The sequence below is a fragment of the Chaetodon trifascialis genome, chromosome 10, assembly GCF_039877785.1.
Source record: "Chaetodon trifascialis isolate fChaTrf1 chromosome 10, fChaTrf1.hap1, whole genome shotgun sequence".
NCBI lineage: Eukaryota > Metazoa > Chordata > Actinopteri > Chaetodontiformes > Chaetodontidae > Chaetodon > Chaetodon trifascialis.
In genome coordinates, this window is record NC_092065.1 from 13,656,996 (window position 1) to 13,679,851 (window position 22,856).

Sequence of the window (22,856 nt, forward strand, 5' to 3'; positions counted from 1 at the left end):
ATAAGAATATTGTCTGTTTAGAAAATGTAGTGAAGTTAAACACGGAACTTTTAGTTAATAAAGCAGCGGCCCAGCGGACACAGTGCGCAGTTAACCATTGACGGTTATTGAAATGAGGACTGATATATGAATGGTTATTTAAGGCGTTTAAAGGTTGTTGGTAAAAAAAAAAAAAAAAAAATCCGTAAAGGAAAATAATGATTAGAGGAACAATTATTAAATTTGACGATTTCCAACAAGTTCATTTACAGGTTACAGGTAAAACTAAGAGAAAGGTTGATGTGTGCTGTCCGTGTTCACGCCTCCTCCAAGCTCAGAGCGAGCAGTGTCAAACTAGCCACAAACAAAAAAAGTGCTTCCGGTTGCAGATTTCTAAATAAACTACCTGCGGACAAACGTGTTGACATGTGTGCTGGTGTACCAAACTATAAACACAATTTAACATTTTAGTAGTTATATGTAGTAAACTTAAATATACTTATCCATGGCTATGAGAGCGCTATTTTTCGTCACTGTGACACACGTGTTTTTATTTTGAAGGCGAAGCTGGCTCTGTCCCGACCTTTTTCTGGCATCCTCTGTCTGTCCTCCTGAAGTTGAGTGGAGTGAAGCTGGTGTGAGATTTCACCGTTCACTCTCTTGTTTGCGTCGCCTCGTGTACGCCTAGCGCCGGAGCAGCCGGAGCGGAGGTCGGGACGGCAGTACTACGTGAGAAGGAGCAACGCGAAACCCTCTTGAAAGTTTTAGATGGTCGCGAGTGGTCAGTGTAGAGTACCGGCTACCTCAGGTCATGGTGGGATTTTTCGCGGGATGAGAGCCATCACCGACCGCGCGCACTGGGGACATCCAGGGCGCCGGTAACAGCGCGCACCCACTGGGAGCAGCGGTGGGAGGCAGGCGGATTGGGTGACGGTGGGGTCGGTCTCCTCCTGCGGACAAAGCGAGTGACCCGACCGATGATTAACCCGGCAGGAGGTTTCCCTCTAGAGCCGTGATGATGATCTCGGAGTTTTTCCCCTTGAAGAAACTGCGGCGCAACGGCAAATATCTCCTGTTCGGGGCGATTGTGCTGGTCGGAGTCGTGGCCGTCTACCATGAGATGGTCGCTGCAAAAGCATGGAGCAGTGGTACCAGTAAGTTTGTGGCTACCAGTCCGGACACTGTTAAGACAGGTCTTACTCAACACATGTCCGTCATTAAACTTTTGTTTAAGTGATGCATCTAACTAGCAACCTGTAACCGATCAACAACCTGATAGAATAAAGGGAGAAATTAAAAAAAGCAAGACATAAATGAGCAGAATGAATCTGCAGAATGAAGCAGTTTCTTGTGATGTTGCAGTGTGCAACATCTGAAGAAACCTCACTGAGTGACCACAAAAGCAGATGTAACAACAGTGTAACTTCCTCACTCAGATCTACACCGTTTGCACAGTCTGCTCAGGCCGATCTGCTCTTTTGTCCGCTTCATCGCAAACATTGCAAACTTTTAAAACATCTTGCAATGAAATACAGTTCATTGCTTTGCAGTAATGTGCAGCCTCAGTTATCACCATGAAGCTGAGGCACCACCTCTCTGCCACTGAAACTGCAACAGGTTTAAATGCTGCGTGGTGGAGCCATGCCGAACTATGAACTATTAAAAATGACACAAAGGTGCTTCTTATTGCACGAATGTTGTGTTAGATTACAATGTATGAATGCTTTCTATATTTCTGGTCACACTTTATATGTAGAATATGTTACACGGAGATAACTGTCAGTCTGTTTGAGCATTACATTTATTTTCCGTGTATTTCTGCTTTTACTTTTCATGAAGATGCTGAATGCATTTGCACAGGAAACATGAGCCCACAGCAGGTGAAACAACAGGTCCGCTTAAGAGATGGAGCTGTGTGTGTGTGTTAGCCCAAAAAAAAAAAAAAAAAAGAGTGAGGGGGGGGATGGGGAGGTCAGACTGCAGGTTTACACTTCGAAGGAAGTCTCGTCTCACACTGGGAAACCAAACTTCCTGCCCTTTACCTTATTTACACCTCAGCCAGCCATCTGTTGCATTGCCCTCGCTCTCGAGTGTAACATCAGAGTGTCACCGCACTGGCATGGTTGGAGATGAAAACAGAGAAAATAGTCAGTCATAGTCTGCCCACAACAGAGAAATAACAAAACGTGACACAGGCACTTTGAACAAAGCCTGACGTGTAAACACATGCCTCAGACATACATTAAAGGGCTTGCCAAGCTACACATTCCTGGGCTGTAGCCCCCTCAAACAGTGGGGCTTCTCTCAAGGGAAGGACTCCTTGAAGCTTACAAACAGAGCTGAGAGAGCGATGTGAAGATCAAACTGTGTCATGGCAGGTGAACATGAGACGGAAGTGTCCTTTATCAAATGTGAAAGCTTGTTTGGAGCCACACTTTTGTTTTAATTACACCAATAAGCAGACACAGGTGATGATTTGCGAAAAGTCATGAGGCGCAGTCTTACGAATAACCACCATTACACCGCCTTGATTGGAATTTCAGTTTTATGGTTAACATGGGATAGATAAAAAACGTCAGACACGCAAATGAAGTGATTCCAGGTAGCCAGGCAATTATTTCTCATTAAATGATGAAGCGGTCGCAGGAGGACGTGGAGATAAGCCTGCAGATGCTTTTAAAGCTTTGAGACTGAGCTGAAATGTAGATTGTGTGACAGCTCATTACAGAGAATTTGTGCCCAGTATTCACATTTTTGGTGATTTGTACAGGCCAACAACATCTTAAATAACTCCGTTTGTACAGAATTTCCGACATTTAAGCTTTTAATGAGGACAGTGCCACATACCACAGTCTTTATTGCCTGTGCTTGTTTGTAATGCCCATCCATATTTGGATTTCAGAACTTTGAAGATGTTTATGAGCTTTTGGAAACTGCAGGGATGAACTGGAGTTTTAGGTTAAAATGTAGGCCTCATACTCATCTGGATTATATTTTTTTGTTGCTGTTGTCAATATCGCAGCATTTGAATCCTCTAAACCACTAGTCCACATGGCATTAAGTGTTATTGTCAAATTTTCTCCTTCACCACTGGTGTAACTGCTTACTAAGTGAACACTGGGTAGCTCATTGTTCAACTGTACCTTATGCACAAACACCAATATCCTGCAGTCAAAGATAATGAATGGAAATGCGTCAGTCCGTGTCATCAAAAAAACTACATAATGAACGTTAGGAGCTGCTCGTCTAGAAAAGAGCAAAGTTCACTGCCCTTATTCCACAAGGCTCGGTGTGCCTTGACTAAAAAGCTGACGAGCGTTCTCACAGCAAATGGTGATGTGGTTTCCTCCTGTGCAGCAGAGCATCGACGTGCTCACCCACAAACGATAGAGAAGAAACCGAATGAGTGATGACTGTCGACGCGGGTTAGCGCTGATGCTCGGCCCTGCACGTTCAATATGGCTCTGGCAGGGGTGACTTGTTTTTCCCAAATGTACGTCACACAGGCACTTAAGAACAAAGATAACATATGAAGTGCCGCAGTTAATAAGTGTCCCATTGGACCAGTGGCTGCCAGTGTGGGTGTTGTTAATGTGGTGATCCTCTCTACTGAGCACTCCTCCCACATTTAGAAAAGCTTGTGGTCGAGTTAATGGTAAGATGTTAATGATAATAAGGGTTGCAACGTTAGGAATGCGCTTGAATTGGAATATGCTCCTTGAAAAATGTTTGATTTTCAACATAATCTGGAGTTTCAGCTCACATACACCGAAAATCTATACATCTATGCATACATATATTATATGCATTGATTTCTTTGGGTATAAGAGAATTCTGTACACTTGATTTTTCATAGTTGCATTTATAGTAACAAATCAGATGATAGACGACGTTAAAGGCTTCCAGAGTGTACAGATGTTTGGTTCAGCTGCCTCGAAAGAGCTATAAATGTGTGAATTGTCGGGATGCTTGCTGGGGAAAACTCTCAGGCACTACACAGAGTGCAGCATGCTGCTTGCTATAACTGTCATTTTTTAACTTTAACCATGCAAACTGTGTATTTGACTGTCTGCACTGTGTTTTACATAGACTTTCCCCTGAAATCTACATACAAGTGCAACAGCATTTGTTTAAAATGCGAGAGCAGCTGTGCCAAACCTGGAATAGAGTGTTGAAAATAGACAGAACCGACCAAAATGTGACATTAATACGGAAACCACAGGGAAAGCCTCCAGTCTCTTTGTCGTTTCGGTGTCATTTTTTGTGCCCTGTGTGAAAGCTGAACGCCATGCAGCAATTTTCATCAGCGGAAACAACTTTGAGTTGTTGAGTTTCACCAATCAAAGCACTGACAGTCGTTTTGGAGTGATTGCTGTGGTGCAAATTGAGACGAATAGGCAACAGAAGAGGAGTAAGAAGGAAGACTGGATGAGTGCAGATGGAGATAAAAATATTCCTCTCCTTCTTTTCTCAACCACCACTCTAGAATTACTCGTGTTGCCAAAATTGGCCCCCATGTCTCAAGGGTGTGTGTTTGGAGATCTCCACCCTGGTGATAATCACAGACTCCCGGTTCACAAGCGCTGTAACCCCAGTTCACTCGCTGACACCACAAGCTCATAAAAACACAAACAAACAGTGAGGTCTTCATTTAAAATACACTATACCCTGTAATTTGAACGATGATGGAAGCGGTTGGGAAGAATAATAATTCTGCTCTGCCAGGGATTTTTGCCAACTGCAAAAATACTGTGACTGAGATGAGTTGCATTCAGTGGTCATCAGCTCTGAATTGGAACAGGGAGTGGGTGGGACTCCGCTGGGACACTGGGCCCCATTGTTCATGCAACATAAGCCCACGAGAAATGGATGAAAAAGCATCACGCATAAGGAGGACTGAAATCTGGTATCACCTACACAACGTGACATACTGTCGCGCACCAAGCAGGATAGATTTGTGACATTAGATGTGATGGTTTAGTCCGCATTGGAGTCATTTTCAGGTGTGGTTGTTATTCTTTGGCTGCAGCAGAGACTGCACCATGTTTCAGCAGTGCTGCTCCAGATCCGGTTTATCTATCTGTCTCCCCCCTCGCAGCTCAATCTGTTTCCTATGCCACCAATCAGAGGAGGCAGATCAAGCCACATGCTCGTTGAGAATACAGTTTTGTTCGAATGCAAAGTCAGGAAGCCAGTTCAAAAATAACGACCTAGTCCACCTCCTCAGGGAAATCACCAATCTCTTTCAAATCAGGAGCAGGGAGCATGTGACGGCGTTGCCCAGCTGTTTACAGTCGCTGCATATTTGCCTGTCAGCCCTGCGCTGATCTGATTTTTTTCCCCCGCTTCCTCAGGTATGAATGCTGATGGCAGCAGCTGGAGGATAGCCATGGAAAGGGTAAGAGCGGTGCATGGGAAAAGAAGTGATAGAAAGCATGGCGATGCAAGGAGTGTGTGTTTGCTCAGGGACGGGGGGGGGAATGAGCTGAAGTGTAGTGATTTTGTGCCCCTGTGTGTGTTCCAGGTCGGAAGGGACCATCGCCCAGAGGAGGATTCAGCTGCGTGGAGGTCCAGCTACACTCCACAAACCTGGAAACCAGAGGTGTGTGTGTGTGTGTCCACAGCGTGTGTGTGTCCCTCCTCTGAACTCTGAATAACCTGCCCAGGCCTGCCCAGGTCCCTCCCAGCTCACTTTGCCTAATTGTACACTATAGTTCCTGCAGCAGTGTGCTGCAGCAGCTTCTATTGACCAGTATGAGGGTCATCAAATTCCCACTATATTAAGCAGCGCCGCGCTTTGGCCAGCTGCTCGCACCTCAGGTTTCATGTTTGGGGAAAGCTGTGTCTGGCTCTCCAGGCCAGTGTAACCAAACTTTACGTAAGCGTTGTAATAGTCCCAGTGATCATGTTTGTGTTAGTTATTTGCTGGATGTTGTTTGCGCTCTGTCTAACCTAACCTGTTCTGCTTTTTAATGCGGTTTTTACCAGGAAAGGAATACCTGTAATATGTATTGTATTTCCTGTTATGGCAGTATTAAGTGTACTTCATTTTTGCACCAAAGTGATAAATTCTCTGTTTGTTGTGTTTCAAGAAAGTTACTAAATCCAGTTCTTAGAGCTGCATCGTTTTCATCATTGATTGATCTGCCCCTCTACTTTCTCAATGAGCGGATCAATTGTTTGGTCTATAAAATGTCAAAAACTAGTGAAGAATACCCTTCAGTTTCCTGGAATTTAAGGCTTGAAATTTCTTGTTTTTGTCCAGGCAGCAATTCAAAAAGACCCAAATTTTCAATCACATAAAACAAAGAAATGCAGAAGCTGTAACTCGGGGATGTTTGACACTTACACTTGAAAGTTACCAGTCCATTAAATGCCACAACCTTCACAGAGTTAACACTGCATTTATTGGAAAGGAAAGAAAGTGCAGCAGAGCCAGGGTTGGAATAAAATAAAACCGAGGCTGCCTCCCAGTCAAGTGGCCTTTGATCGCGCACATGGACAGCAGGAGGAAATAGGCTTTTTAAATGATTACAAGCAAATGGTCCCTGTGAGGCGCCCTGCCTCATTATTTTATAGCCTTCAGCCTGAGCCTCAGAGCCCAGGTCATACTAACATTTGCAGATAACAGTAGAGTGTTTAGCTAAACCCCAAATGAAATGTGACCAACTACTGGGCTGGTTTTGGCTCTCACCCACTTTATTCTGTCTTGGAGCTGCAGTCAGCACTCACGGATCAGATAACATAGCCTGTTTGGCAGATGTCACACAGGTGTATGTTTACAGGACACCTGGGCCTCTGCTGAAACTGCTTCCTCTTTTAGGTGTGTGTGTGTGAGTCTCCCAGTGTTTTGTATAGACTTTGATCAAAGCGATAAGCGAAAGATTGACTGGTTTCGGCTGTCACACAGTTCCTGTGATCCACCCCTCAACCTGTGTATGCATTAGGACTGTCAAGTCATTAAAAACATAATTAACATAATTAATTACATACTCTGTGATGAATTAATCTAAATCAGTCACACATATGATCTGTCAGGTGGACTAACACAGTCTGCGTCTGATAGCCTGTAGGACTGAGGCTTGATCAGACTGGTTGTAGCATCTGTAGCATTTGATAGCACTGAACTTGTGCTACTCAGCCATCTAGAGAGTTAAAATTTGCAGAGATATTGCCCTAAGTACTCTTGATAATCCACAGAAAACACTGTCAACTGTTTTTACGGGGACGATTTTCATTGATAAAAGAAAACTTCTCACAATCAAGTCTGTGTATTCGCCAGCGTTTCCTTAAAGAAAAGTTGTATGTTTAATGTAATATGATATTGCTCAGAGGCGGATATCTTCAAATTTGGGCCAATAAAAGCTGAATTATCTGCATGGCTGGACACCACAAGAGATAAGGTGGTTTAAAATTTAAGTAAACCTACTCTTAAAGTGATCCATGTGTGTCCTCGGTGAGAGGGGGAGGATAAAAACAACCAGCTGACACTTGAAACCTGTGGTTCTGTCATTGTATCGTCAAGTGGTATCCAAGGAAGTAAGCCTGTATTTGTTGGTTTTAGTTTCTTTAAGTACTGAGGCCAGATGGTTGATTGTCCCGCTGCAAACAGACTGCAGCACAAACACCAGAGTGTTCCCAACATCCTCCTCTCTCTCTCTCCTCTTTCTGCAGTATAAGGGACGGGCCAATCTGCACGTCTTTGAGGACTGGTGTGGCAGTTCTGTAGCTGACCTCCGCAAGAACATGCACTACCCACTGTATCCTCATGTGAGTCGAACCCTCGTCTTCTGAGTCCACCCAGTTGTCGTTATGTTCAATTTGATCATTTCCATTTTTAGACGAGCTTGCAATGAATGTCGGCCCACCACTTTGTTCCAGACGAATCAAACTGCCATCCTGGAAAGCCACTGCCAATTAAACTTCACAAATGGACATCGAAATGTTTTTTTTCCCCTGAGATTTAATAACAAACATCTGCTCAGAATCAGTGTGTGGTACGGACTTGGGACATGGCGAATGTTAGCACAGTGACGTGATATTAGTATTTAGTTCAAAGCTCCGCTGTGTCTATTTACAGCCTCACATAGCTGCTCCCAGGCTGTAGACTTAGTCTTTTTAGCTCCCCAAGTCTCCCCAAGTCACAGTTTGTGTTGTAGAAATACAGGACTCAAAGTACTCAAAACTGTTGCAGAAACCAGTGATGTCTTTTACACAATCAAGAGACAAACAAAGATTTGATTTTATCTGATTTTTTATCTTTATCTGATTTTGGCCGTCAGCGTTTCCTTATCTAGTTTTACACCAGAGGACGCTATCAAGACCATGCTATGACGTACAGTTATAATTTCACCCCTTCTCATACATGGCTTTTAAAGCATAATGCCATAATTGTTCAGCTGACTGAAATGCAGCTGTTTAACATCCCAGCGCACACTCTGACACAAGCGTAGGCAAACACACTCAGAGGTGCATTCTACATCCATGTGCTAGATCCTCGTGGCCCCTCACTCAAGATGTAGTCTTACTTTGAGTGAACATCATGGCTGATTCTCTGTGCTTCCCTTTCCCTTTCTCCTCCAGTCCAGGACTACAGTGCAGAAGCTGGCCGTCTCTCCTCAGTGGACCAACTACGGGCTCAGGATATTTGGTTATCTGCATCCATACACGGATGGTACGATGTATAGTCATCTAGTTCCTGTCTGCCACCACACAGAGTACATGCGTGCAAGACACCTCCCTCTGCCTCTCCCTCGCTCCGTGTCTTTATCTCTTTGTCTCTTTTTTCTCTCAGGAGACTTCGTGTTTGCTTTGAGCTCTGATGACAACTCTGAATTTTGGCTCAGCACAGATAACTCTCCCCTCAACGGGCAGTTATTGGCATGGGTTGGAAAGGTACGCGCGTGTCATCTTCTCAAATGGCGGAGGGCCATTTCCTCATATTACTTGCAGTATTCATCATCATGTAATCACATCATCTCTGTAATGTTTGTTTGCATGTGGGTTTTCTTTTTATAGACTGGTGCCGAGTGGACGGCCCCCGGTGAGTTTGAGAAGTATGCCAGTCAGACCTCCAGACCGGTTTGGTGAGTCGACCGCACATTACATTTTATTGTCAGATGAGCAGCTACCGTCAACAATGCGGCTAGATGTGCGCAATAGTTAACGCAGCTCAGACGATCTCTTTGCCCAATTGACTAACTCAGTTGCCCGTGAGAACTTGTTTAATCCCAGACGAATGACTGCACCTCCATCCTGTGTCGGTGTTGTGTTTTATCTTTTAAGGCGGTAGTCTTTAGGCAATGGAGTGATTTTAATGTGATGTTCTCACCATCCTTTTAGTGGCTGGACTATATGTTGCACACATGTCACACACCTGTCAGGTTTCTGCTTTATTGATAATAAAAACACGACGTAAGAGCTAAGAAGAAAAAACGAAAAGGCAAAATATTACTATCCTTTAAACCTGATGAGCTGTATCACTTTCACTCCACAGCTTTAAGATTGGGTATTATAAAGCTTGGAGTGAAAATGAATGAACATTACTGTTTATACAATCTTGAAATACATCTGTTTACCTTGACGAAATGATAATAAGGTGCTGCAGTTATGCATATTTAACTTCAAATGATTATTCACTTTTAAACTGCAGTCAACATAAAACAAATCAAAAATAGCCAATGAAGATCAAACATAAAATTCATCTTTGACCAAGCATGCTTCACCCACATACTGTAGATACCGCAATGCACAGCATTCCTTCAGACTCCATTAACAAAGCCAACACAGCGCCCTTGTTCGCTTAAACACACACGCTCATCCTCCAACTAAGTAAACTCCGAATGGACATTATAAAGTCATTTAACATCAATCAGTAATAAACAAAATATCAGCAAACCTTTGCAGGTGTTAAACAAACAGGAAGTATTTTGTGTGACATACCTGCCTGTTTTACCGTGCCTCTTTCTCTCCTACCGGCAGCACTCTTACAAAATAAAAGCAAAGCCGTAAGAAAATAATGCACCTATAAAATGAATGAACATGAAAAATACATTATGTAGGTCATTTACAAGCAGTGTATACTCATACTAGAACTACATATTTATATATGAAAACAGACCTATTGTCATTATGATTCCTGTCCCGCCCACTCCTGTTGACTCTTTTCCTGTCACGTGATGAGAAGTGAAATGACTCCCATCCTGCAGGAATCCCACAGAAATCCCAGAAAAATGCTGGCCTGTTAGTGGGTGTGGATCAATAAATGTCATTTCTCCTTTGACTATTCTTTAAATTCTGGTTGGTGCACAGATTTATGGGAAGTTGTGTTTTCCAGTTGAGTGCACTCCCCTTCAACCCCACAAGAACAGTACATATAAAACAACACAGACAGAAACTAGGTTAACATGACCATGAACTTTCATCAAATATCATGTGATTATCCCAACGTTAAGGGGCACTTCTTCGATTGGACAGATGAAAATCAGTTTACTTGTCATGGGTAGTCCTACTCCTGTTTGTATAATGTATAAACAAAAAGAAGCTGTGGGGTTGCATTGTGGCAATCGTAGGCTCTGGCGTTTTTTTAAGAGTTTGATTCATACTAAGGACTGAAAGACAAGATACTGCAACTTCTGCTGCAACAATAGTCACCTTCTTGTTTTAAATCTGTCTCTTGCAGGTGCCCTATCTTTTACAGAGGTGCAAAACTAAACCCATGCCTAAATGTACACACCTCTAATCTACTAACCCAAGCGTAAACATAAAAAAAAAGGTTGTGTCCTTCTGGGAATCCAGACTAGAATTGTCGTTGCAGTAAAAACTCAACATTACTGTTACGACATAGGTGCTGGAAAAAATTAGACTGCCGTTCCAACTATTTTATAGCATTATTGCTAAGATGCTGGAAAGCTTTCACTGTGTGGGGGTGGTTTACTGTAAATGGGCAGGACATTTTTTACACTGCACAATGGAAACTAGTTTGGTGAGTCACCACCAACAATGGAACATGTAAATATCAGCACTTAAGATTAAGTTTTTGTACGTGCCCAGTGGCCCGATGTTGAACTGATTTGGATTTTGATAAGTGTGTCTGAACAGCAAGATGCATCAGATTAAATTCACTAAAAAGTATCTGTTTTAAGATTCAAATGGAGGACAAACCTATAACAGGGAGAACATTATATCTAGAAGCTGTAATTGATGACATTTTCTCTCTGTGATGCTGATACTGTCTGAAACCAGTAAGAGGACACACACACACACACACACAGCCAAAATATGCAGGAATATATGCAGAGAATGAGTGTAGTAGAGATAAGAATTTGTGATATCAGCTTGATCAGCTTCAAGATACCCCAGAGCAAAGACTCTCAGGTCTTTATCTGATGGGTGGGCTGCTCCAGCCTTTATGTTTAGTAGAGCAGCGATGCCAACCAAGACCCACATGACTGCATCACTGTACTTCTCTTGAGTTGAGTTCAGTGTCTGATTGTGACTGATATGAGTATAATGTTGAACTGGTTTACTGTCTGACAGGCTGTCCGCTCAGAGGAGGTACTTTTTTGAGATAATCCACAAGCAAAATGACAGAGGGACTGATCACGTGGAGGTGGCAGTAAGTAGTTGGACTCAACAGTCGCAGAAAATGTCCTCTCCTTTTGTCTTTGTCTCTTTTTATTGGTTCTAGCTCTCACTGTGCGGCCTGTGCTCATTTTCATGTGCAATGTGAGTAATAAAGTGGAAGAGACATGCAGTTCTTTGTGTTTGTTTTCACACAGTGGCAGCTCCTGGACCAAGGCTTTAGGTTCATGGTTATTGAATCCAATCACATCTCCCTCTATGTTAGTAAGTACACAAAAACCCACACATCATTCCTGCAGCCTCAGTGAGTCTTTATTAGTCTCGAGCTCAGGGTAAATTTCCATCACACGGTGGCTCATAATCCTGTTTGCCTTTATTATTCTGCAAGGATGCTCATTCTTGCAAATCAAGTCAGTGGTTTTGTTGCACAATAAATGCAGAGCACTTTTCTTATTCTTGTGCCTATGGCTTCATCACACAGACGAGTCTGCCTTGTTACTGAGCGATGTTGCCCACATACCGCAGACGGCTGCAAGCCACCAACTCACCCCCACAAAACAGCACGGTGCCGCACCAGACATGTTGAGGGAAGATCCGCGAGATGCTCTCCACCAAGGTGAGAGACGTCTGTGTTGCACCATCTCTCTGCCACGCAGCAGATAAGCCGGACGCTACTATTGTGAAACTTATTTTCTCATAATGCACAAAGTAATCTCATGTCAAATCTCAATTTGTTTGCAGTGCCTTTGATAAACAGCAAGCTCCTGCAAGGGGTTCTGCCTGATTGCTCGTACAAGCCCAGCTACATAATCAAAGACTTTCCTCTGCTCCGCTACCAAGGACTGCAGTTTGTATGTACTTCTTTTTCTATAGCCTGTGCATCTCACTTAGATCTCTACTGGTCGAGCTTTAGATCACATTTCCCCTCAGCGTTCATCTTTCACACAAAAAAAAACTCCTGAATACAGTCTTGGAATTAACGAACCATGTTAAAGATAACTGGTAGTACCGAGAAAGCTTTTTTTTTTTTTTAAGTTTATGTTGCCCCAGAGTGATACAGGAAGCCTTTTCCATCTTTCATGGCCCTCTTTTATTTTGTTTTTAAATGTGTTCTTGCTGTGCCGAGCAGTGTTGTCTATTTGAGGAGTCTAAATTATGCCGGCGTACGTAATGCCTCCAGGGGACCAATTTTAAAGGAAATGGTCATGCTGCACCCATTAGAAAAAACATTTAGCTGCAGTGCTTCTCTCAGTTGATTCGACAGTAAATTGCAAAAGTCTGATTATTAGTCACTTTGCGGTGACTTCCTGGAGGCACTGCGGGTTGCCTGGCAACCCCATAGTGACGACAAGCCCCCAAGATGACACTGCTTGGTCAAGAAAAAATCCTGCACATAACCCCCGTACAACCACATGTCAATTTTACACTTCGTCTTTCCCACAGCTTAAGCAAGCAAGATAAAACGTGTTAGTGAGTTTTAGGGCTGCTGCTAGGCTGATTTTTGTACCCCTGTTTCCAATCTATCTGTTACCCCACTGAAACTCAGAGAGAAATGTTGTGCTTTTTGCTTCACTCCAAGTTTTTGACAGTTAGAGTGACTTGACACAGAAAAAATACATTGCACATTTTTGAACAGACAAAGAGCTTAAAAATAGTATGTTTTTTCAGAAATTAATTTTGAACCTTCCTAAAAATATATACAAGTACAGCTGAAATGATTACTTGATTAAATGACTGACAAAAAATTAACTGACAACTCTTTTGATAATCATTCAAGCCTTTTTTTGGAAGCAAGAGTGCCAAACATTTCATGGTTTCAGCTTCTCAAACGTGAAGATTTGCTTGTATTTTTGATATAAAATAATAAAGATTTAAAGGTTTGGACTATTAGTTGGACAACCCCAGCATTTTGCAGACGTTGCTTTTGGCTCTGGTTTGTATTTGTGATGACATTTCTCACTCATTTTTTTTACAAACTAAACCATCAATTGATGAATGGATTGACCATCAGATTGATCCAGAATGAAAATCAGTTGCAGTTTTATACATGTTTCAAAATGAGCTCCACCTGAACCAGCTGCAACAGAAAGATCCTCAATCTCAGTCTTCATTGAGTACTTTTACTGTTATTATTTAAAGTACATTTTGCTCATTGTACTTAAATAAGTCACGTGTTTGATGCAGGACTTTAACTGTGGTGTTAGTACTTTTACTTAAGTAAAGAATCTCAATATTAATTCCCCCACCGCTGGCCATTCACTGGCTGTAGCGTCATGTATAACAGATATGTGGTGTGAGTGGTGTTGGTCTTCTCGTCTAAGTCACGACAAGAAAGTCAAAAATAGGTACTTCACATCAATTCTGAAATCTGCTGTACGTGAGGCAAAAAAACCCCTCATCCAGTATGTCCTGCTCTTATCTCACCTTTGCACTCACACACCCTTTTATTATACAAGACCTCATGAGTCACCAGGAAGCCCTTACAGCTTTAACAACTGGCATTTCATCTCATCTCCCCAGGTTCACATGTCCTACATCTACCCCAATGACTACACCCGACTCACACACATGGAGACACAGAGCAGCTGCTTCTACCGAGAGAGCCCCTACTACATGAAGATGTGAGACCTCATACTCTATACTGAGTGAAAATACATCCAGTAGGACAGTGCAGAGTTAGAAGTCGAGGAAAGAAGAAGAAAGTGTTAGTTTTCTGAGCGAGAGAGAGAGACAGAGAGAGCGAGTCTCATCTCACAGTCACGTCTATTTTGTAATCGTAATGTAACATCAAGCAGATAAACTTCTAAATCTTTGCATATTTTATGTTTTGTCCTCTTGTCTTCAGGTTTGGTTTCTCTAGATACATGAGACTGGACCGCCCTGATACGCAGGCAAAAGCTAAAGCAGGCCGAGGTATTTTCTACTTTACTTTTCTTCTTTTTCAAGTAACCTCTATTGCCACTCCGTTATACTCTCTTTTTCTGTCCCTACTTCTGTTAGATTTTGGTTTCCAGAGGAGGAACTCAGTGGTCAGTGAGGAGGACGAGTTTGACAATGAAGCTTATCAAAGAGTAAGGGAAATCAGGCTGGACCAGAAAAATAACGCCCTTTTCCGAGACTATGGTGATGATTACGATGATTACACTCAGAAACGCAGGCGCAAACTCTTCTCCTTAACCAGGCAAGAAACTAACAACATGCTGAAGAACACTTCTGACATCAGACTGAACGTAGATGAGCTGCAGAGGAAGCAAGGGAAGGACAGTGTCCCACAGCCTCAGCCAGAGTCAAAGAAACCAGTTGAGTCTCTGCAGTCGGTGCAAACGCAAGCCTCAAAACACCTGTACCAGAACCAGACAGAGTCCAGGCTTGATGGCCGGGTAAAAAATGCAGAACAGATAAAACCAAAACGAAAATCGAGACAAGCAAAGAGACAAAAGATCAGATCAGTAGAGACAGCTGTGAGACCAAGAGGGACAAATCCAGCAATGCGAGTGGACAGAGAGCAGCTCGAAGCAAAGCCAACCAGACCAGAAGTCCCATCAGAGCAACTCAGGTCTAAACAGCATCATATCCAGAGGACCCGTAAAATGAACCAAACCCAAATCCAGACACTCCAAGACTCAAAGCTTCGGCCTTTAGAGAGGGACACTCCTCTTCTGGAAAGACCCACAGTGGCCAAGCAGCAGACCACTCCCAAGAGAGACCGCCCTTTTTTAAGGTTGAATCAGAGGAACGCAGATGCCAGAAAACACCTCAGGGATAGAGAGATAGAGATGAATATGCCTCTACAGCTGAATCTAGAAAATAAAATCCACAAAGTGAAGATGACCACCAGAGAAAAAAGGGACAAAAAGCGGCCAGATACGAAAGGAGAGGATGACCAAGCAGGGGAGGAAGACAAGGCTCACAACAGGGATTTGAACAGGAGAAGCGCCAGGGAGGGTGGGAGAGACTCTCTTTGGGGACCAGGAGAAGACTTGGAAGGTACAGATGACGAGGACCTTACCCCCCCGCCGGTGTATGACCCCGAGATCAACTGGAGCCAGACCTTCCAGGTTAGCCACCTGGACATTCAGGCACAGCGGTTAGATTGGATCGACCTGCACTGCAACATCTCAGGCAACCTGCTGCTCCACTCCAGCGACACTCTGCCTGTGGTGAAGGCCTTCATGGACCAACTCAACAAAAAGCACAACGGGTAAGTGCTGTACTTGTATATGCACCAGTGCCTGAGTCATGAGATGCATTTATGGCAGGATTCATTTCATTTTCATTTCAAGTTTTATGTTTTATGTGGTGATGGATGATCACTGTCACTGAAATAGACCTGACATGTGGTATTCCACAGGGCTCTATCTTAGGTCCAGTTCTTTTCAGTCTCTATATTTTACCACTTAGCAATGTTATTAAGAAATCGTAACATCAATTTCCATAATTATGCAGACGATACCCGATATATGTCTGTAAGCTCAAATGACTGCAGTTCTATCAGCAGCTTAATTGCATGTATCTCAGACATTAGCTTGTGGATGACTCAGATCTTCTTACAGCTAAAACAAGACAAAGCTGAGATCCCTGTTATTGGTGCAAAAGCTGAGAGAAACTGTCTGAACACCTAAATCTGTTGACACTCAACACCAAGGAACAGGTCTGAAACCTTGGTGTGATAATTGACCTAAATTTTGAATATCACATTAGGAAGTGTCCTTCCATGATTTAAGGAATATTGTGGGAGTCTGACCACTGGGTTTTAAATGAGCACATCACATCTAGCAATCAACCACACTTCCAATATAGATAAAAATGAATTGTAATTGTGCAGAAATTGCATTATTGGATTATTGGAATTCTTTCTGTTTGTGCAGGCGGTTCACATTGGTGCGTGTGCTTAACATGGTGAAGCGTGTGGACGGTGTCCAGGGCAGCCGCTACCTCCTGGAGCTGGAGCTGAAAGATGTGAATGGCCAGCTGGTGCGCCTGTCGCACTACATCTACACTCTGATTCGCCACAGCAGGCAACACCGCAAGGACTTCCAGCGGCAGAAACCTCAGCTGGTGCTGTGTAATCCGGTGGGCTTCCGCTGGAATACGGCTGCCACCGTCCACTTTGTAGTACCTGGTATGACAAACAGTGGAAAAATGACTAAATTAACCTCAATATGTCAGCATTTACGTCTTACACGCAATCTCCTGTAGAAAATACAATATTGACATTAATAGGCTTGTCCTAACCACAGAATCCATGTCAATATTCACTTACAGAAAGAAAGGCCTCGGTTATGTGCTTTTGTCCTTTTATTTAGCCATCAACGTCAGATTCCAAGCTGTACAAAGACTCAGATCTTTTGGAGTGACCCATAGCAGCCAGACTCAGTGCACTGGAATAAGGACGGGCTCACTGGAACCAGATCTTAAACATAGAATGTTAAAAACGAGAGCCTGCTGGTAGATTGAATTAAACCCAACATAGTATAAAAAACATGCCTGCTGACACTGAAGTGAACTGATTGAGTCCGTTAATGCATGACCTAAACAGCTGATCATTCGTCTGTGCGTCTCTCTCAGTGAAAAACCAGGCTCGGTGGGTGCTGCAACTGATTTCTGACATGGAGCGACTGTTCAAAGACACTCGAGACGCCAACTTCAACCTCATCATCACTGACTACAACAGCACTGACATGGACGTGAGGAAGGCTCTACAGAAATCCTCACTCCCCAGGTACGTGTTTCGCTCTCGCACGGAATCCCAAAGTGTGACGCAGTATTTGTGTGTACTACAACTGTCTCTGTGGATCAGGTACGAGTATGTGAAGCTGAGTGGAAACTTTGAGCGCTCTGCTGGTCTGCAAGCAGGTATCGACCTCATAAATGTGAGTATCGCAACATCACTCAGCAATAAGGCGTTAAGATGAGATGATGGATATTAAATCTCTTTCATGCCTTTCCCTCTCAATTCTCCCTCAGGATGACCACAGCATCGTGTTTCTTTGTGACCTCCACATCCACTTCCCGCCCTCTATCATTGACACCATCAGGAAGCACTGTGTGGAGGGATACATGGCCTTTGCCCCGATAGTCCTGAGACTGGACTGCGGGGCCACACCACTGGAGGCCAGAGGTAGACGCAGATACATCATCTTTAGTTTTAATCTCATGTGTCCGTTATTCCTTGGAAGAAAGTTCTTCCTTCAGTTGAAATACACTCGTCATTATCAGAAGTCATTTTGTGGAGTGTTCATATGGCCATATGTCCAAGTTATTTAATGTGACTAAAGTGAGAAATTCTTGCATTTGTTGTCCAGGTCAGTGTAGAAACCCTGTTATATAGCAAAGAGGACTCATTCATTGGTGGCTGAAGTTGTGCTGAGCGCTGACTGCCTACTTCACGGATGTCAGAGAGCATTTTCAAGTGAAGCGTCTAATTATCATTATTGATTTACATTGATTTTAGGAGTCTGTTTTCACACTGATATAGGCTCATTAAAATCACAATAATTTGGTTTGAAAGTGAAAATAGTAAACAAAAATAGGCATAGTAGGCATATTAGTGGGCTCCCTTCCTTTGTTTCCTTGTTACTACTGGCCTGTTTGAGAACACTTACTTTCTCAGAGATGGATGGGAATTCGCACAGCAGCCTCCAAGCTCATATCTCCATCTGTTAATCTTGCATTGACATGTTAGATTAATATCTTAATGCCTACAGGCACGTACACACTCTGACAAAGAAGCCTCATTGGCTACACCTGTTTTAGTGAATCATGGCATCCAGTCATGCCACGTTGTAACATGTGGCAGATGGAGGTTCCTGAGTGTTTTTCCTGACGCTCATATGAGATTTTAAAAGGATGCCGGCGGTCGTGGTAAGGTGTCTTGTGTCTGTGAGGCACAAACAAGCAACATAAAGAGATGTAGAACAAAACTACCGAGCCACATTAAATTTGAATGGAAATGTGACCATGTGTGTTGCAGGTTACTGGGAGGTTAATGGCTTCGGCCTGCTGGGGATCTATAAGTCAGACCTGGACGCAGTGGGAGGAATGAACACCAGGGAGTTCACAGACCGCTGGGGAGGAGAAGACTGGGAGCTCCTCGACAGGTGTGGTCCTCTCTGGCTAAGAGTTTGTTAATCTGTTTCAATTTTTTTTGTTATCATTTAAGGTCACAGACAAAAGTTTTCTTCTGTAAAAGCGGATGATGGACATTTCTGCACCTACAGTGGTAGATAACATTCTGAATGAGAGGCTTGACTGACTTGTTTCTGATGGAAGGAATGATACTGTATATGTGGTGATGATAGTCTTTCCACTTGCACTTAGTGTAACAAGTTCCTACATGTTTCTTTATAGAGTTGTTTAAGAAAAGCTCTGGAAAGAGTGACTGAACACTGGCTGTAGCAGATGGAAGTGAAGGAGGAGAGACATTACAAAATAACTGCTGGAAGGCATTGAACGTGGCAGACTGACAGTATACTAGTTTTTTGTTTTCTTAAAGCAGCGAATGATGCCGCACCATCTATTTTACAGCAGTCAGCTTTTCAGCACATGAAAAAACAAGTTCTTTACATCGCCTGCATTTTTATATTGCACTTTAAAACACATCAAAAGTGAAAAATTATTAAAAATAAATACGCTGTTACTATTGCAGGCTGGAATAGTAACACAACACGCTTTGTGACTCACTAGTGCACATGTATCAGGAATAATAAAGAATGGACCTTGAATCACTCATTTCAAGCCACTTAGAGTGAAATGAAAGACAGAATCAAAGCATGAGACTGTGTGTCTGTGTCTTTTTACCCTCAAAAAGCCAAAACTTAAAGCTGCTATAATCTATACTGTCATTATGATGAAAAAATAACAGTGTGACATTGTGTAATCTACGGAGAATTATCTCGCAAATCTGCCGCCCTGCTTGGCTTTACGGAGCTTCATAGTGAGTTTAAGCTCAGTGTTTAGCTGTTCAGCTCACAACGTCACTGTTTTGGTTCACTCTCACTCCTCCCATAGTGTCTTTTTCAGCTGAAGCTGTTTTCAGTGAAAACGGTCTAAAAACCCACCAGACACCATCTACTCAGCCTCAGACGGCAAACAGGCACAGATGGCAACTAGCTGGTGAAAATAGTTGAACATGTAATATCTAAAGAGACAGATAGGATTTTTTTGAGAACTAACGATGAAGTTCGGGAAGTGCTGCGTTAACGGCTAACAAAATGAAAAGGAAGTAAACAGCTGTGCTCTGTTCTCGCCCCAGGATCCTCCAGGCAGGACTGGAAGTGGAGAGGATCTACTTGAGGAACTTCTTCCACCACTATCACTCCAAACGTGGCATGTGGAACCGGCGGATGTCGCCCAGCCTCAGGTGACCTTGTCCCCTGCCGCTGCACCATGACCACGATCGCCATGGTTACAACCACGGCAACCAGAGCACTTTAAGGCCGGAGCATGATTCCTGCTGCATAATGGTAATACCTGCTGACCGACGGGGAGGGTGACAGGATGCCGACATCGGATTGGATCCTGTCCTCTGTGAAACGGCAGCACAGGAGTGGCAGCAGTGATCGCTGCTGAGGAGATACTACTGATATGCTCAGAGTTGAGTCCACTGGATGTACACTTGACTACTAAGAGGGTACTGTCATGGGTGACTGATGTTACATATGAAGATACTGATGTGTGCCATGATGATCTGGCTAGCTGCACAAAACTGACCTGATCCAAAGACCTAATTTAATGACAGTTCACACTCCAAGCATGTATACTGTACACACAAGTGTCCTATATGTCAGAGATCACACGTCTTGCACATGAGTCTTAACTGAGGATGAAAAAATTAAATATATGTATTTGACTGCAGACTGTGCACATGGTAAACACCAGTCACCTTGTCATATTGTAAATTATGGAAAACTTTATATTTATTATATCAGTGTTTGTAGGATTTTTTTTGCCAGTTGAGTTTGATGTTTTGTCTAGAAACAGTCAACAGCATTTCAGTGTACCTCAGTTTAGTGCCCTCCCCTTTGTGTTCTCATTCATATGAATTGGGGCTTCTGTTGTGATTGTTGTTCAGGTACTGGGGCCACATGGGCCGGTTTTGACAGACGGGTCAGGAAAGGCCTTAAACAGGAAGAAGAATGAAATATTTAGGTGATTTTCATCATTGTAGCATTTTGTCTGAGAAGGACTCGTGATTGAAAGAATGCTCAGTGCATCACAGACATATGAAACAGTGCATTATGGTGACAGTTTGGAATATGTCGCCTGTTTCATGTCTGCCTGCCTCTTCTGTCTACACTTCTGCTTACCAAAGATAATCGTTGAAAGATGAGCAGTTGATTTCCACATGGCTGGCTTTTGAAAATGTCCATGTAAATTCAGCATTGAGGGCAGTTTTAGTCAAAAACTGATTTTACTGTAATTTATGTCCATGCAGCCCGCTCATTTGTATTGATCTACCTGCTGAATTGAATAGTTGTTTCTCAGAAGAATAATTGTTTTGATGATTCTCAAAAGATTTTTTTTTTTTTTCTTGTCTCAGTCTATGAAGCTTACCATTTTGGGAAATACTGTTTTCATTGTCAGCACAGTAAATACAGACAGGAAACGTTGTAAGTGAAAAATGATCTTGTATGTTTATCATATTGTATGATTGTTATTTAAAATGAGACTAATGGCAGCATTTTCTGATTGCTCACATTCCGGTTTGACAAACTCGTTGTGCCTTTCTAAGCTTTTGAGATTGTTAAATGTTGAATCACTTGTCATATAAGGCGATTAAAAACACAACACACTTCTGGTCTGAGGCCAGGCTTGGTTGGTGGTTTTGGTTCGTAACACTGCCAGGTATTGTGTGGTATTTGTTTTTTTTTTTCCCTCTACCTGTTTTTTTAGATATACCTCATCCCTCTCTTTGTGCTGAGAGTTAACCTCTGCCTTATTGTACAGTTCTGGAGTCTCTTCTCTCAGGGACAGTTTTTTTTCCACTTTACTTTGCCTGACAAATCTGAGGAATAAATTTCTTTTGTCTTCATTTTCAATGCATTATGTGTACTTTTTAATTGTTTGCCTGTTCCAAACACGTGACTTTGGAGCATTCCACAACGTTCCCAGTCTTTGGCTGCTCCTGTCACGTGTTGTGTAGTTGCTGAAAGTGACGTTTATGAGACCAGACAGCAGTGTCATGCAAAACGTACTGCAAACACAGAGCACAGTCCTGCAACTGCTTTGCATCATTTAATTTGAGCGTTTCAGCTGTAGCATTCACAGTATGTGGTGCAGTCACCAGGCCGAGGACGCAGAACAATGTCAGACTTGTAGTGTGTTCTCTCATGGGATATTTGCTGAAGGTCCATGCAGATGCTGTCTTTAGTAATGTTAAAGAAAGGTGCGGTACTTCATATATACTTACATGTGTGCACTCTGCTTCCCACATGTCACATCATTGTTTTAGAGAGCTAATCTCCCTGGGTGTGGGTCCCTGCCAAGTGGGTCTAATTTTTATCCCACCTGAAGGGTAGTGAAAGTAATACGGTCAAAATGCAGTCAAAGGTATTTTATGCAGATTGTATTCTGTCATGACTTCCTGCACTTTGGGTGGTCCTGCAATTAGATGGTGCATGTCTGAAAAGTGTGTAAATCCAGAGTACTGATGATTTCAGAGGCTTTTTCACCAGCATGCTATCTCAGTGAGATAATTTAGGAGAAACACAAGCCTGAGAAGAAAGGCTGTGGTGCATGAGGACCATTTTAAGATGGCATTCACACAGGCACATGCTGTATTTGCACAGATGCTCATGAGCACACATGAATTCCTCAGAGGCTGCAGACTTCTTCCCGTGCCACCCGCCATCATTTACCTTCTTCTTACTGACACTCTCTGATGTCAGTCCAAGGACAGCTGGCAGTGTGTATGTGTGTGTGACAGTGTTTACTGTATATTTTTAGAGAGGAATTCATCCCAGACAAGAGGAAAGGCTAAGTATATCCTGGCTGTGACAGAGGGTATCTCTGGTGCTTTGTCATTGTAAGTCAATGGCATAGCTTAGCGGAGACACTGTGTAAAAGGACACTGTCAAGTCCATTGCAATTACATATGAAGTTCAGTGTTGTACCTGAAGGATTCTTTGCATAATTCTGGTCCTGGCTGCAGTACTAAGCTACATTTAGTTACTGTATTTTACATATGAACTACATATAATTCAATTGTGAATATGTGAAAGTAAAACAAAAGGAGAGGCAATTTATACAAATTTACAGTATTTTACATAACAGCATTATCAGGCAGTAATATA

The 22,856-nt window shown here is 42.8% G+C and overlaps 1 protein-coding gene across 1 annotated transcript; it reads left to right on the top strand.

Annotated features, from left to right (window-relative positions):
• The first annotated feature begins 647 nt into the window (after positions 1-647).
• On the top strand, positions 648-21,594 carry b4galnt3b (beta-1,4-N-acetyl-galactosaminyl transferase 3b). Its single transcript, XM_070972679.1, has 20 exons — positions 648-1,133; positions 5,334-5,377; positions 5,504-5,581; positions 7,654-7,749; positions 8,563-8,653; positions 8,774-8,874; positions 8,998-9,065; positions 11,518-11,596; positions 11,760-11,826; positions 12,044-12,178; positions 12,304-12,413; positions 14,083-14,183; positions 14,408-14,475; positions 14,563-15,763; positions 16,431-16,684; positions 17,131-17,284; positions 17,363-17,435; positions 17,530-17,683; positions 18,536-18,662; positions 19,817-21,594. The coding sequence occupies exons 1-20, from the start codon at positions 995-997 to the stop codon at positions 19,926-19,928; spliced, it is 3,252 nt and encodes a 1,083-aa protein (XP_070828780.1). The 5' UTR covers positions 648-994; the 3' UTR covers positions 19,929-21,594.
• The last annotated feature ends 1,262 nt before the right edge of the window (positions 21,595-22,856 follow it).